This window comes from Prionailurus bengalensis, chromosome C1 (genome assembly GCF_016509475.1).
Source record: "Prionailurus bengalensis isolate Pbe53 chromosome C1, Fcat_Pben_1.1_paternal_pri, whole genome shotgun sequence".
In the NCBI taxonomy this organism is placed as follows: Eukaryota; Metazoa; Chordata; class Mammalia; order Carnivora; family Felidae; genus Prionailurus; species Prionailurus bengalensis.
The window spans coordinates 65,394,857-65,407,648 of record NC_057345.1 but is presented as its reverse complement, the minus strand read 5'-3'; the positions used below and the strand labels follow the sequence as shown (position 1 = coordinate 65,407,648).

Below are 12,792 nucleotides of genomic sequence, written 5' to 3'. Positions count from 1 at the left end.
ATCATGACCTGAGCCAAAGTCAGACGCTTAACTGACTGAGCCACCCAGGCTCCCCTCAAATCTTCATTTTATAGTAGGAATAACTGAACAAATAACTATTGCTTAAGCCCTAAATACACTTTTGATGTGTAAGAGCACATATAGAAATAGAGTTGACCCTTAAACAATGTAAAGGTTAGGGGTGCTAACCCCCCAACACAGTAAAAAAATCTGCATATAACTTTTGACTCCCCCAAAACTTAACTACTAATAACACACTGTGGACCAGAAACCTTACAGATAATATGAACAGTTGATTAACACACGTTTTGTATGTCATATGTATTATATACTGCATTTTTACAATAAAGCTAGAGAAAAGAAAATGTTATTTAAAAAATCATAAGGAAAATAATATACATTTATAGTACAGTGCTGTACTTATTGAAAAATATCTGTGTATAAGTGAAGCTGTGTTGTTCAAGGTCAACTGTACATCCAATAATGATTTACTAATTCAGAATGGTTAAGGAAATACCAGTACAGAACACAGGAAAAGATGAATTAGAGAATAAGGAGTGATTACATTTTATGCAAGGAATTCATGCCTTAAAACCTTGCCTAATCCAAAGTTATTTTCCTAATCCAAATATAAAAGGGGTTGAAGTAGACAACTACTGTGCTGTATTTCTTTTTTCAAGCATAGGTTTAAAGCACAGTAAATGATTACAATTAAAACAGTTTTTAAGAGTGCTTTTAGGGTGCCTGGGTGACTCAGTCAGTGGCAACCAACTCCTGATTTCAGTTTAGGTCATGATTCTCACTCACGGGATTGAGCCCTGCATCAGTTTCTGTACTGAGTGTGGAGCCTGCCTGGGATTTTCTCTTTCCCTCTCTTTCTGCCCCTTCCTCACTCATGCTCGCGCTCTCTCTCTCTCTCTCAAATAAACTTTAAAGAAAAAAAATGCTTTTAAAACATTTGCAGTATTTGTAAGAAGAATTTTTGCATCACTATTTCCTCCCAAATATCAAAAGTATTTCCTATTATAACACAAATGACAGCTTGGCTTAGAAGTACATTAGTGGTTGTGATGTCAGACCAGGTTGTCAGAAGTTTTTAATTTTTTTTAAAAAAGTGCTTTTGCTATTAATTCTGCTCTTTTATTTTTTTTCAGCATTAGTGCCACATTTCCAGCATGCTCAGTACTAAATTAACAGCAAGAATACCATCAGTTTCAGTATTTCTAAAATTTAATAAACACTTGGGTGACAATATTACAAAATATAAAAACGACTAAATTTAACAATAGCAGTAAAAATAACATCAGAATTACTAAAACCACTTGCAGAAGTTTTCATAGTGTGGTTCATGGGATGGTTCACAGAACATGTACAAATGACACTCAATATTTCTAGTTACCAGCTGAGGTGGCACCACCTAGAGCAAACAGTTTAAAATTCACCAGGCCCACAGCTTTGTAACTAAGTGATTCATGATTAATTTTTTTTAAGTTTTTGGGATTTGCATTATTTGAAATTTTTAATATAAAGTGATATTTTGCTAAATCAACTCATGAAAACTTACTTAAAATTAGCTTAACAAGAACCATACTGTATTTTTAACAGCTTTACTGAAGTATAATTTACATACCATAAAATTTCCTCCTTTTAAATGTACAATTCAATGAGTTTTAGTAAATGAGTTATAGACTTGTACAGCCATTACCATAATCCAGTATTAGAATCATACTCTACATGGGGTGCCTGGAAGGCTCAGGTGGTTAAGCGTCCAACTTCAACTCAGGTCAGGATCTCCCGGTTTGTGGGTTCAAGCCCCGCATTAGGTTCCATGCTGACAGCTCAGAGCCTGGAGCCTGCTTCAGATTCTGTGTCTCCCTTTCTCTCCGCCCCTCCCCAACTTATGCTGTGTCTCCGTCTCTCTCTCAAAAATAAATAAATGTCAAAAAAAAATTTTTTTTAAAGAATCATACTATACATTTATTAAACTGTTACCAACCTCACCTATGTAAAGTAACCAAATAACTCATAATACCAACAACTCGAAAGGTTTTTGGATCTGCTATTTTTAAAAAAGAGAACAGATTTAATCTACTTTCAATAAACACAAAATTACCTAAAGGAAAAATGCTAAGACTATTTTAAACATACTGAAAGAATCATGCTGAGGAGGATTTAAACCGTCCTCCTCATAATCTTGTCCACAACATTAACCTGGCAGACTACTATTGATAGTACCTATGTAAAATTAAGCAGAGTCCCTGTTTATGTTTTGAACTCCAAATTAGTGAAATAAGTTTTGCTGAGGTTCTACTATAGTTAATAAAAACCTGACATGTGTGACTTCTAAAATGAAGATGATTTGCAGGTGAGTATAAAACCAATCAGGGGCGCCTGGGTGGCTCAGTCGGTTGAGCGGCCGACTTCGGCTCAGGTCACGATCTCGCGGTCCGTGAGTTTGAGCCCCGCGTCTGGCCCCTGTGCTGACAGCTCAGAGCCCGGAGCCTGTTTCAGATTCTGTGTCTCCCTCTCTCTGACCCTCCCCCGTTCATGCTCTGTCTCTCTCTGTCTCAAAAATAAATAAACGTTAAAAAAAAAAATTAAAAAAAAAACAATCATAAATACTTGATAGCAAATATTCACCTACAAAATAGCTCAGTATCTGCAATATTTCTCAAAAAATATGAATTGATATCAGCCTCTTTTAAAAAAGTTTTTTTTACATTTTCCTAAACTACCGGTTAAGTATATAAGTACACATTCATTTTGGCATGATATATAACAAAGTATTCTATAATCTTTTAGTGATCAACATGAAAAAAATGAGAATGAAGAATCAGTTGAACCTATAGCTGGTTGAACTACCAAGTGTCTTAAGTGACCTAAGACAACTTGGAAGTATCTGTCCCAGATCTCTGACTCTGTCTTTGTCCACTTTAAGATATGATATTGACAAAATAGTATGTATGTAGTCCAAATTCCAGGCATAGAGCTCCGAAAACTCTTAGGATTTCCCAAGTGATGGAGGTGAGAGAAGTGTCTTTGTTATCCATAATAAGTTCCTTTCAACCATACCAGAATTTATGCTAATGAATGACTCTTGGAGGTGGGGGATGGTTGCAAGGGAACCAACCATATAAGTAAAAGATCGGAACTTTCAGCTCCAAACCAGATGCCTGAGGGGAGAAGAGGTGAGGATCACATTAGTCACCAATGGCTGATGATCTAATCAACTGTGCCTACAAAATGGAGACTAAACTGGGGTCCAGAGAGCTGCCAAGTTAGTGAACACATCGAGGTGTGGAGGCTTGTGCACCTGGAGAGGGCAAAAAAGCTCTATGCCTATTCCTCATATCTTGCCCTATGTATCTCTTTCATTTGATTGTTCCTGAGTTATACCCTTTATAATAAACTGATGATAGTAAAGTGTCTCCCTAAGTTCTGTGAGCTGTTCTAACAAACTGTCAAGCTTAAGGAGGGAATTGTGGGAACTCCTGATTCCAGAGATATGGGAAACGTGAAATTGTGACTGGCATGTGAGCGGAAGGCAGTCTTGTGAGGCAGAGCCCTTCATCTGTGGGGTCTGTGTAAACTGGGAAGTTAGTGTCAGAACTGAATTAGACACTAATTAGGACATCTAGTTGGTATCTACAGAGAATTGGAGAATTGCTTGATATTGAAAACAACGCATCTGGTGTCAGAAGTGTTCTGAGTGTTCTAAGCTTTCCTTGAAATATTTTTTGTTAATGCTTTCAACAAGAGCACCAGTGACCAACTAGACCAAACTGACAACACTAGAGACTGACAGCTGAAAGGGATACCAAATCAAAATCTAAACTATGAAGGCACGAAAACAGACACTCAGATCAATGGAACAGAATGGAGAACCTAGGAATGGACCCACAAACGTATGGCCAACTAATCCTTGACAAAGCAGGAAAGAATATCCAATGGAATAAAGACAGTCTCTTCAGCAAGTGGTGCTGGGAAAACTGGACAGCGACATGCAGAAGAATGAACCTGGACCACTTTCTTACACCATACACAAAAATAAACTCAAAATGGATGAAAGGCCTAAATATAAGACAGGAAGCCATCAAAATCCTAGAGGAGAAAGCAGGCAAAAACCTCTTTGACCTTGGCCGCAGCAACTTCTTACTCAACATGTCTCCGGAGGCAAGGGGAACAAAAGCAAAATGAACTATTGGGACTTCATCAAAATAAAAAGCTTCTGCACAGCGGAGGAAACAATCAGCAAAACTAAAAGGCAACTGACAGAATGGGGGAAGATATTTACAAACGACATATCAGATAAAGGGTTTGTATCCAAAACCTATAAAGACTTCTCAAACTCAACACCCAAAAAACAAATAACCCAGTGAAGAAATGGGCAAAAGACAGGAATAGACACTTCTCCAAAGAAGGCATCCAGATGGCCAACCGACACATGAAAAAAATGCTCAACATCACTCATCATCAGGGAAATGCAACTCAAAACCACAATGAGATATCAGCTCACACCTGTCAGAATGGCTAACATTAACAACTCAGGCAACAACAGATGTTGGTGAGGATGCAGAGAAAGAGGATCTCTTTTGCACTGCTGGTGGGAATGCAAACTGATGCAGCCACTTTGGAAAACAGTATGGAGCTTCCTCAAAAAATTAAAGATAGAACTACCCTACGACCCAGCAATTGCACTACTAAGTATTTATCCAAGAGATACAGGTATGCTATTTCAAAGGGGCACATGCATCCCAGTATTTATAGTAGCACTATCAACAATAGCCAAAGTATGGAAAGAGCCCAAATGTCCACTGATGGACACACACACACACACACACACACACACACACACACAAAGGGAGTATTACTTAGCAATCAAAAAGAATGAAATCCTGCCATTTGTAACTACTTGAATGGAACTTGAGAGTATTATACTAAGTGAAATTAGTCAGAGAAAGACAAAGATCATATGACTTCATTCATATGGGAACTTTAAGATACAAAACAGATGAACATAAGGGAAACAAAAATAATATAAAAACAGGGAGGGGAACATAAGAAACTCTTAAATATGGAGAACAGAGGGTTACTGGAGGGGTTGTAGGAGCGGTGATGAGCTAAATGAGTAAGGGGCATTAAAGAATCTACTCCTGAAATCATTGTTGTACTATATGCTAACTAACTTGGATATAAATTAAAAAGTAAATTAAATTTAAAAAAATAAACTATGTTAACAATTCAGAATGATGATTCAGAAGTGACAATTTAGTAAGAATAATAAATACAACATCTAAAACTTGTATCCAGAAAAACAACTGCACAGGAACAAATGAGGGAAGATACGGTTTACCAATAATAAATCTAACAATAACAAAGAAAAACTTAAAAGTTTTAGTAACTGTAAGTTCAACACTAGCAGTGTTAGAAAAGCTAATGTAGTCCTTGGGCTCTGTGATTATAATGTCCAGAATTTTTTAATGTTTATTTGTTTTTGATAGAGAGCATGAGTGGAGGAGGGGCAGAGAGCGAGGAGGGGAGAGAGGATCTGAACTGGGCTCTGTGCTGACAGCAGCAAGCCAGATATAGGGCTTGAACTCACGAACCATGAGATTATGACCTGAGCCAAAGTTGGATAGTCAACCAACTGAGGCACCTAGGAGCCCCTAATGTCCAGAATTTCTACTTCAAGATGTAGAGCATAGGCATTTACTTCTCCTTTTTCCCAAAGGCCCATTGAAAGTGACTTAAAAAAAAACTTTTTTTTAAAGAGGAAAATTGTAGCATCACTGGAAAACATGAAAAGGGTATCGGTGGACAAGAAATTTTAATGACTACCTTGAAATTAGCAAATACAGGATTGGGCAGGTGGAATAAGAACAACAACAAAAACCCCACAGCCTTGCTGAGTGTCCCAGAGAGGGTCCAAATTCCGAGCCAATAAACACTGTTACCATGTACCTAGCACTTTTATTGTATTATTTCATTTAATGCTCATAATTATTTTGAAAATAGGTATTATATGCCCATTTTTCAGATAAGGGAGCTGACATTTAGACAAGTTATATAATCACACAGCTAATCAATGGTGAAGCCACAACTTGAATCCAGTTAGTGTGAATCTGGAGTCTGCTTTCATTTATTATGCAGATACAGGCCAAAGGGTAATCCATTACAGTAATCATTAAAGCACTACACTAAATCCCGCTGGTACTGGGGTGCCTGGCTGGCTCAGTTGGAAGACCAGGCAACTCTTCAGCGCAGAGTTGTGAGTTCAAGACTCACGTTAGGTGTAGAGATCACTAACAAAAATAAATAAATAAAACTTTAAATTCATCTGGCACTATTTTCATCAGGTAAGAAGGGTCTTCTTTTGTTCTTGAATTAAACCTTGATAACTTCCTTCTACAAAATGAGTGGAATCTGTCTAGAGTGCCTAAAAGCGCCTGAGAGAGGAGTAAAGAAAGACACAAGAGTTAATGTCAGATCCCCACACAGATTTGGAAGAAGGAAAAATGTTTTAAGGAAAGGAAGATCCACAGTAAATAAATATCACAAGAAATGCTTCCTTACTTTGGCAGCTGTGGGGTTCCAGGCTCCCTGCTCCAAGATTACATTTCCCAGAGTGAACTTTGCCAGTAGGCACGCTCTGCTCACAGAGTTCACAGTCAACCATCCTATTCAAGGAGGGTATCTGTCTTATAAATTGGGAGGCAATCTCGCATGGTGGTTCAGAACATGAATTCTAAAGTTAGCCTGCCTGGCTCCAAATCTTGGCTTTCCATGCAACTCTAGGGAAGTTACTCAGTATCTCCTTCCCTCTCTTTCCCCATCTGAAAAATGAGGATGATAACTATATTTATCTTATGAAAGTTTTTGTGACGATTAAGTAAGATAACTTTCACTCAGTGTAGTGCTTCTCTTATGTAAGTGCTCAGCAAAGGGCTTGGCACATGGTAACCTGCAAGCGATGGTGTGTGTTAGTTATAAAGTACAGGGGACAAAGGGGAAAGGAGATAAATTAGATGACGACTGAGAAATCTTCCAACCTTGAAAATCTATCAAATTCTTAAGAGAAAAAAATTTTAATTTCATCAAATAAGACAAAGCAAATTCCAGAACAGTGAAGTATTCACTGACGCTAGATCAATACTTGGTTTAAATTCACTACTGAACCTCTGAAGGCATCTATTAACCTCTTTATTTATGACTACTAGCTGTAAGTTGCCTCCCAATATAAATTAAATGTGCAAAATGAATTTGGATTTAGAAAATGAGGAGAGCTAACTGACTTCTAAGCAATTTTGATTAATATCAATGAACAGATATAACAGAGCTACTCCCCTACCAGAATCTTGACCAAAGATTGAGCTCTTTCATCCAGAAGTTCAAAAACAGAAATTAGCAATAATAGAACAATATCTAAAAAACTGCCAAGAAGGAAGATAATAATACAGCATACAGTCAACTGGAATCTCCAGTGCAATAACAGGCCAAAGCACTGCATGGCTGCAGGCAAAAGCCAGTCAGCTTAGAAGCCTGTGACAGCCCAGGATGGGAACTTCTTATTCCAAACATAAGCTAATCAAATTTTATGATTTAGGGGCGCCTGGGTGGCTCAGTCGGTTAAGCGTCCAACTTCAGCTCAGGTCATGATCTCGCGGTCCGTGAGTTCAAGCCCTGCATCCGGTTCTGTGCTGACCGCTCAGAGCTTGGAGCCTGTTTCGGATTCTGTGTCTCCCTCTCTCTCTGACCCTCCCCCATTCATGCTCTGTCTCTCTCTGTCTCAAAAATAAATAAATGTTAAAAAAATTTAAAAAAAAATTGTATGATTTAATTATGGGTCTCCTCTAGAAATCCTACTCATTTAGGGTTCCAAATTAATAACAATTTACTCAGAAACAACTTAAAGTTAGGTCCCAGAAATTAAGCGATTTGCCTAGGGAACTTCTTATCTAGAAGTAATGTGTATCCAAAGCAGACCTTCTGGGCCAGTGCTAAGAAATCTTTATAACCTGATAAACTAGGAAATCAGAGATGGACTTTGCCAACCACCATGGTCAGTAGAAAAAGAAACTTTAGGCATGCCAAATCTGAGATGCACATTAAATTGTAACAAGTGCAAGAACTACACACCTACATGATCCTTACCATGAGCTAGGAAAATGCAGGTAGATAATTAGAACAGTGAGGATAAAGCCTCCATTCCCAGAATAAGACATTAAGCCTTGGGGCCCTTTTCTTTTCCTCTCCTCTCCTTATAATTTTTTCCTACTCCTTTTTCTCTATGGTCATCCTTGCCACATAACCACCCTGATCTTTTCCAGTTGTTCCACTCCCGCTGTTACACTTGAATTCTTTTAAAATTCCTTCTCTCTGTTCTTTCTACAATGTCATTTTAGTAAGTTACAAAAGGAACTGTATAGAAAGAAACAAATATAAAAAGAAGGCTTTGGCAAATTCTATTTGTTGACATGAATACTGTCTACTTTTTCCTGGCCTGTAACTTCCACATGTCAAAACATTATGCCCATGATAAGAGCAGAGCAACTGTTAAAAAATACTCAAGTCTAATGAATAATTTTAGTGACAATATAGAATGAAAGAGCAAAGAACAAAATTAATACAAAGAGGCCTCGTATAACATTTTGACATATACAGAGCAATTCTTTTTAAGTTTTTTTTTGTTTTTTTTTTAGTAATCTCTACACCTAACAAGGGGCTCGAACTCATGACCTCAAGATCAAGAGTCACACACTCCTCCAACTGAGCCAGCCAGGTACCCCTGAACAGTAATTCTTAATTCTAATACAAATAAAATCTTTTACCTAAATTCAAAATACATAGATACCTAAGTATTTCAAAATGCAGCCACTTTTAGTATATTATGTTCAGAAAAAAATGTGGAAAAACTTAACACTTCTTAACTATTTTTTTATTAAAAAAATTTTTTTTAATGTTTACTTATTTTTGAGAGAGAGAAAAAGAGACAGAGCGCAAGTGGGGGAGGGGCAGAGAGAGAGGGAGACACAGAATTGGAAGCAGGCTGCAGCCTCTGAACTGTCAGCACAAAACCTGACACAGGACTCAAACTCATGAACTGCGAGATCATGACCTGAGCTGAAGTTGGACGCTTAACCAACTGAGCCACCCAGGCACCCCACTCCTTAACTATTTTTATTCCTTATAAGAATATAACAATTCTCCTCAAATTAAAAAAAAAAATTATTTTTGCCAAAAAGAGATGCAATATAATCTTGTCTTACTTCATTCTTTGGAGCATTTACAGAATTTAAGGAAGAAATTTTAATTATTCTTTCCTTTGAAGATTTCACTCAAAAAGTCTTTCCAAGTTTTTTTCTCTTTAAAATAGGAAACAAGGAGGGGCGACTGGGTGGCTCAGTCAGTTGAGCGTCCGACTTTGGCTCAGGTCATGATCTCAAAGTTCATGAGTTCAAGCTCCACATCGGGCTGATAGCTCAGAGCCTGGAGCCTGCTTCGGAGACACAGAATCTCTCTCAAAAATAAGCTCTCTCTCTCTCTCTCAAAAATACACATTAAAAAATAAATTTTAGGGGCGCCTGGGTGGCGCAGTCGGTTAAGCGTCCGACTTCAGCCAGGTCACGATCTCGCAGTCCGGGAGTTCGAGCCCCGCGTCAGGCTCTGGGCTGATGGCTCAGAGCCTGGAGCCTGTTTCCGATTCTGTGTCTCCCTCTCTCTCTGCCCCTCCCCCGTTCATGCTCTGTCTCTCTCTGTCCCAAAAATAAATAAACGTTGAAAAAAAAAAATTAAAAAAAAAAAAATAAAATAAATTTTAAAAAATAATAAATAAAATAAAATAGGAAACAAGGGTAATTGCATATATTAATGCATGCCCCAACTGCTGATATCAAAATCTCGCTTGCAATTAAAATGGGGTCCAAGGCGCCTGGGTGGCGCAGTCGGTTAAGCGGCGGACTTCAGCCAGGTCACGATCTCGCGGTCCGTGAGTTCGAGCCCCGCGTCAGGCTCTGGGCTGATGGCTCGAAGCCTGGAGCCTGTTTCCGATTCTGTGTCTCCCTCTCTCTCTGCCCCTCCCCCGTTCATGCTCTGTCTCTCTCTGTCCCAAAAATAAATAAATGTTGAAAAAAAAAAAATTTAAATAAATAAATAAATAAATAAAATGGGGTCCAAGATGGGGCATGTGGGTGGCTCAGTCAGTTAAACGTCTGACTTCAGCTCAGGTCATGATTTCACGGTTCTTGAGTTTGAGTCCTGCGTCAGGCTCTATGCTGACAGCTCAGAGTCTGCAGCCTGCTTCATTCGGATTCTGTGTCTCCCTCTCTCTCTCTGTCCCTCCCTCCCCCCCCCTCAAAAATAAACATTAAAAAAAGATTTTTTAATGGAGTCCAATAAATAGAATTACTTAAAATATTTTAAATGTATGCCATGAGCTACATGCACGCTTTCGAGCCATGTCTCTGTCCCATTTTTATATTTCTGTTTATTTTCTTCCTCTCTCCAACACTTGAACTGGGATTCTTTCACTTAGAATGTAATTTTAGGGGCACTCAGATGCCTGAGTGTTGATTTAGCATCCAACTCTTGGTTTCAGCTCTGCTCATGATTTCACGGTTTGTGGGATTGAGCTCCATGTGGGGCTTTGTGCTGAGCGTGGAGCCTGCTTGGGATTCTCTCTGTCCCTCACTGCCCCTTCCCTGCTTGCATGCACAAGCACATGCTCTCTCTCTCAAAATAAATAAACATTAAAAAAAAAATGTAATTTTAAAATAAAGTCACAATCCTACCTACACACTCGAAATTATATCTTATGGGCATTAAGTTCACTAGAAAAATAAAACTGAAAGAAAAACCAGGAAATATGATAGAACATTTTCTGTTGACTATTTTCCAAAAAATATGTAACCATATCATATTAATACACTTAAATGATTCTAAGAATTTTTTTTTAAATTTTATTTTAATGTTTATTTATTTTTGAGACAGAGAGAGACGGAGCATGAACAGGGGAGGGTCAGAGAGAGAGGGAGACACAAAATCTGAAACAGGCTCCAGGCTCTGAGCTGTCAGCACAGAGCCCGACACGGGGCCCAAACCCATGGACCGCGAGATCATGACCCAGGCCGAAGTCGGACGCTCAACCGACTGAGCCACTGAGGTGCCCCAATGATTCTAAGAATATTAAAGAAGAAATTCACACGTTTCCTAAAAAACCATATAAAATGTCCATCTTACCGATATCATTAACAAGGGAATTAGAATCAGATGCCCCCAGGGTAGCTTCGAACTCCTCTTGGAGACGATATGCTCTTTGCAGGAGAGCTTCAAGTTTATGGATAAATTCAGTACTAATAATATCCTACAAGGAAAAGAAAAGTACACACAGCAAATATTAGATTCTAATGTTAAGATTCTCAATACCTTCCACTCTTAAATGAAAGACAGAGAAAGCGTGGGATATGAGGAAGGTCCATTGGGTGGTGACAGCACTGGATTCTGGCTGTGCCTTTGGCCAAGTCACCCCAGTTCTCAGGGATTCAGCTTCTCTACCTATAAACTTAAGGAATGGGATTCGACCAGGGGTTCTCAAAGTAAGATCTCTGACCAGCAGTATCAGTATCATGTAGGAAGTTGTTAGAAATGCAAATTCTCAGGCCCCACCCCAGCCACTGAATTAGAAACTCAAGTCTGTTTTAATAAGCCTTTCAGATGACTCTAATGCATGCTGAAATTTGAGACTCACTAGCTGACATGATTGGTAAATATCAGTCCAGCTCTAATTCCGTGCAACCTTTATGAATATAATGGCACTTAATTAAAACGAGGCTTTAAAAAAATCCCTTTAGAAGTCAGTAATTCTATATATTCTTAGAAAATCAGGGAACTTGATTATGAATTGCAAATTTGGGATTTAATAACTAACTGAACAGAAAAAGCCGAACAAGACATACCCCTCCACACATACACTCTTAGTCCCAAGGGAGAAAACAAACCCATTGTATTAAACGCCACAAAAAAGAGGCACCTGGGTGGCTCAGTTAGTTAAGCGCCCAACTTCAGCTCAGGTCATGAACTCGCGGTTCATGGGTTCGAGCCCCACATTGGGCTCTGTGCTGACAGCTCAGAGCCTAGAGCCTGTTTCAGATTCTGTGTCTCCCTCTCTCTCTGCCCCTCCCCCACTCATGCTCAGTTTCTCTGTCTCAAAAATAAACATAAAAAAAAATTCAAATGCCACAAAAAGCAAGTAAAATGAATCAACATTAAACATTGTTCAATTCTTCCAATATTATAAAGGCCACTCTCAGGAGAATCACCCTTACATCTACACTTTCTTCAGCAATGGCATCTCCTGCACCCAATTTAATGGAACTACAGGCTTCATCTTCAGCCTGTCTATTTCGAAAGGTGAGAGCCTGCTCCCATCGACGTAGCGCCTCTTCAAACAATTCCATACCTATGAATTAAGAACAGAATGATTGTAAACAAAAAAAATCAATGCCAAAATAAAATCATTTGGGGCTGAAATCTTTTTCATATGGTTATCAACAATGGCATAGTCTGACTGTAATTTTGGCACTAAAGAATAATCTTATGCTTACATAATTTTCATAGCAGAATTTTATTTTATTTTATTCTATTTTATTTTATATAATTGATTTTATATAATTGATTTTATATAATTGATTTTATATAATTATTTTATTTTTAAGTAGGCTTCACGCTGAGCATGGAATCCAATGCAAGGCTCAAGTTCATGACTCTGAGATCAAGACCTGAGCTGAGATCAAGAGT

At 38.4% G+C, this 12,792-nt stretch overlaps 1 protein-coding gene across 1 annotated transcript in view; it reads right to left on the bottom strand.

Moving 5' to 3' along the window:
* The window catches only part of MIGA1 (mitoguardin 1), a 107,933-nt gene that overhangs the window by 62,507 nt on the left and 32,634 nt on the right, over positions 1 to 12,792 (bottom strand). The window contains exons 6-7 of the mRNA XM_043575320.1: positions 12,321 to 12,454; positions 11,236 to 11,359 (exon numbers count right to left, since the gene is read on the bottom strand). Coding sequence (XP_043431255.1) covers positions 11,236 to 11,359; positions 12,321 to 12,454 — 258 coding nt within the window. The remainder of the gene's footprint in view (positions 1 to 11,235; positions 11,360 to 12,320; positions 12,455 to 12,792) is intronic.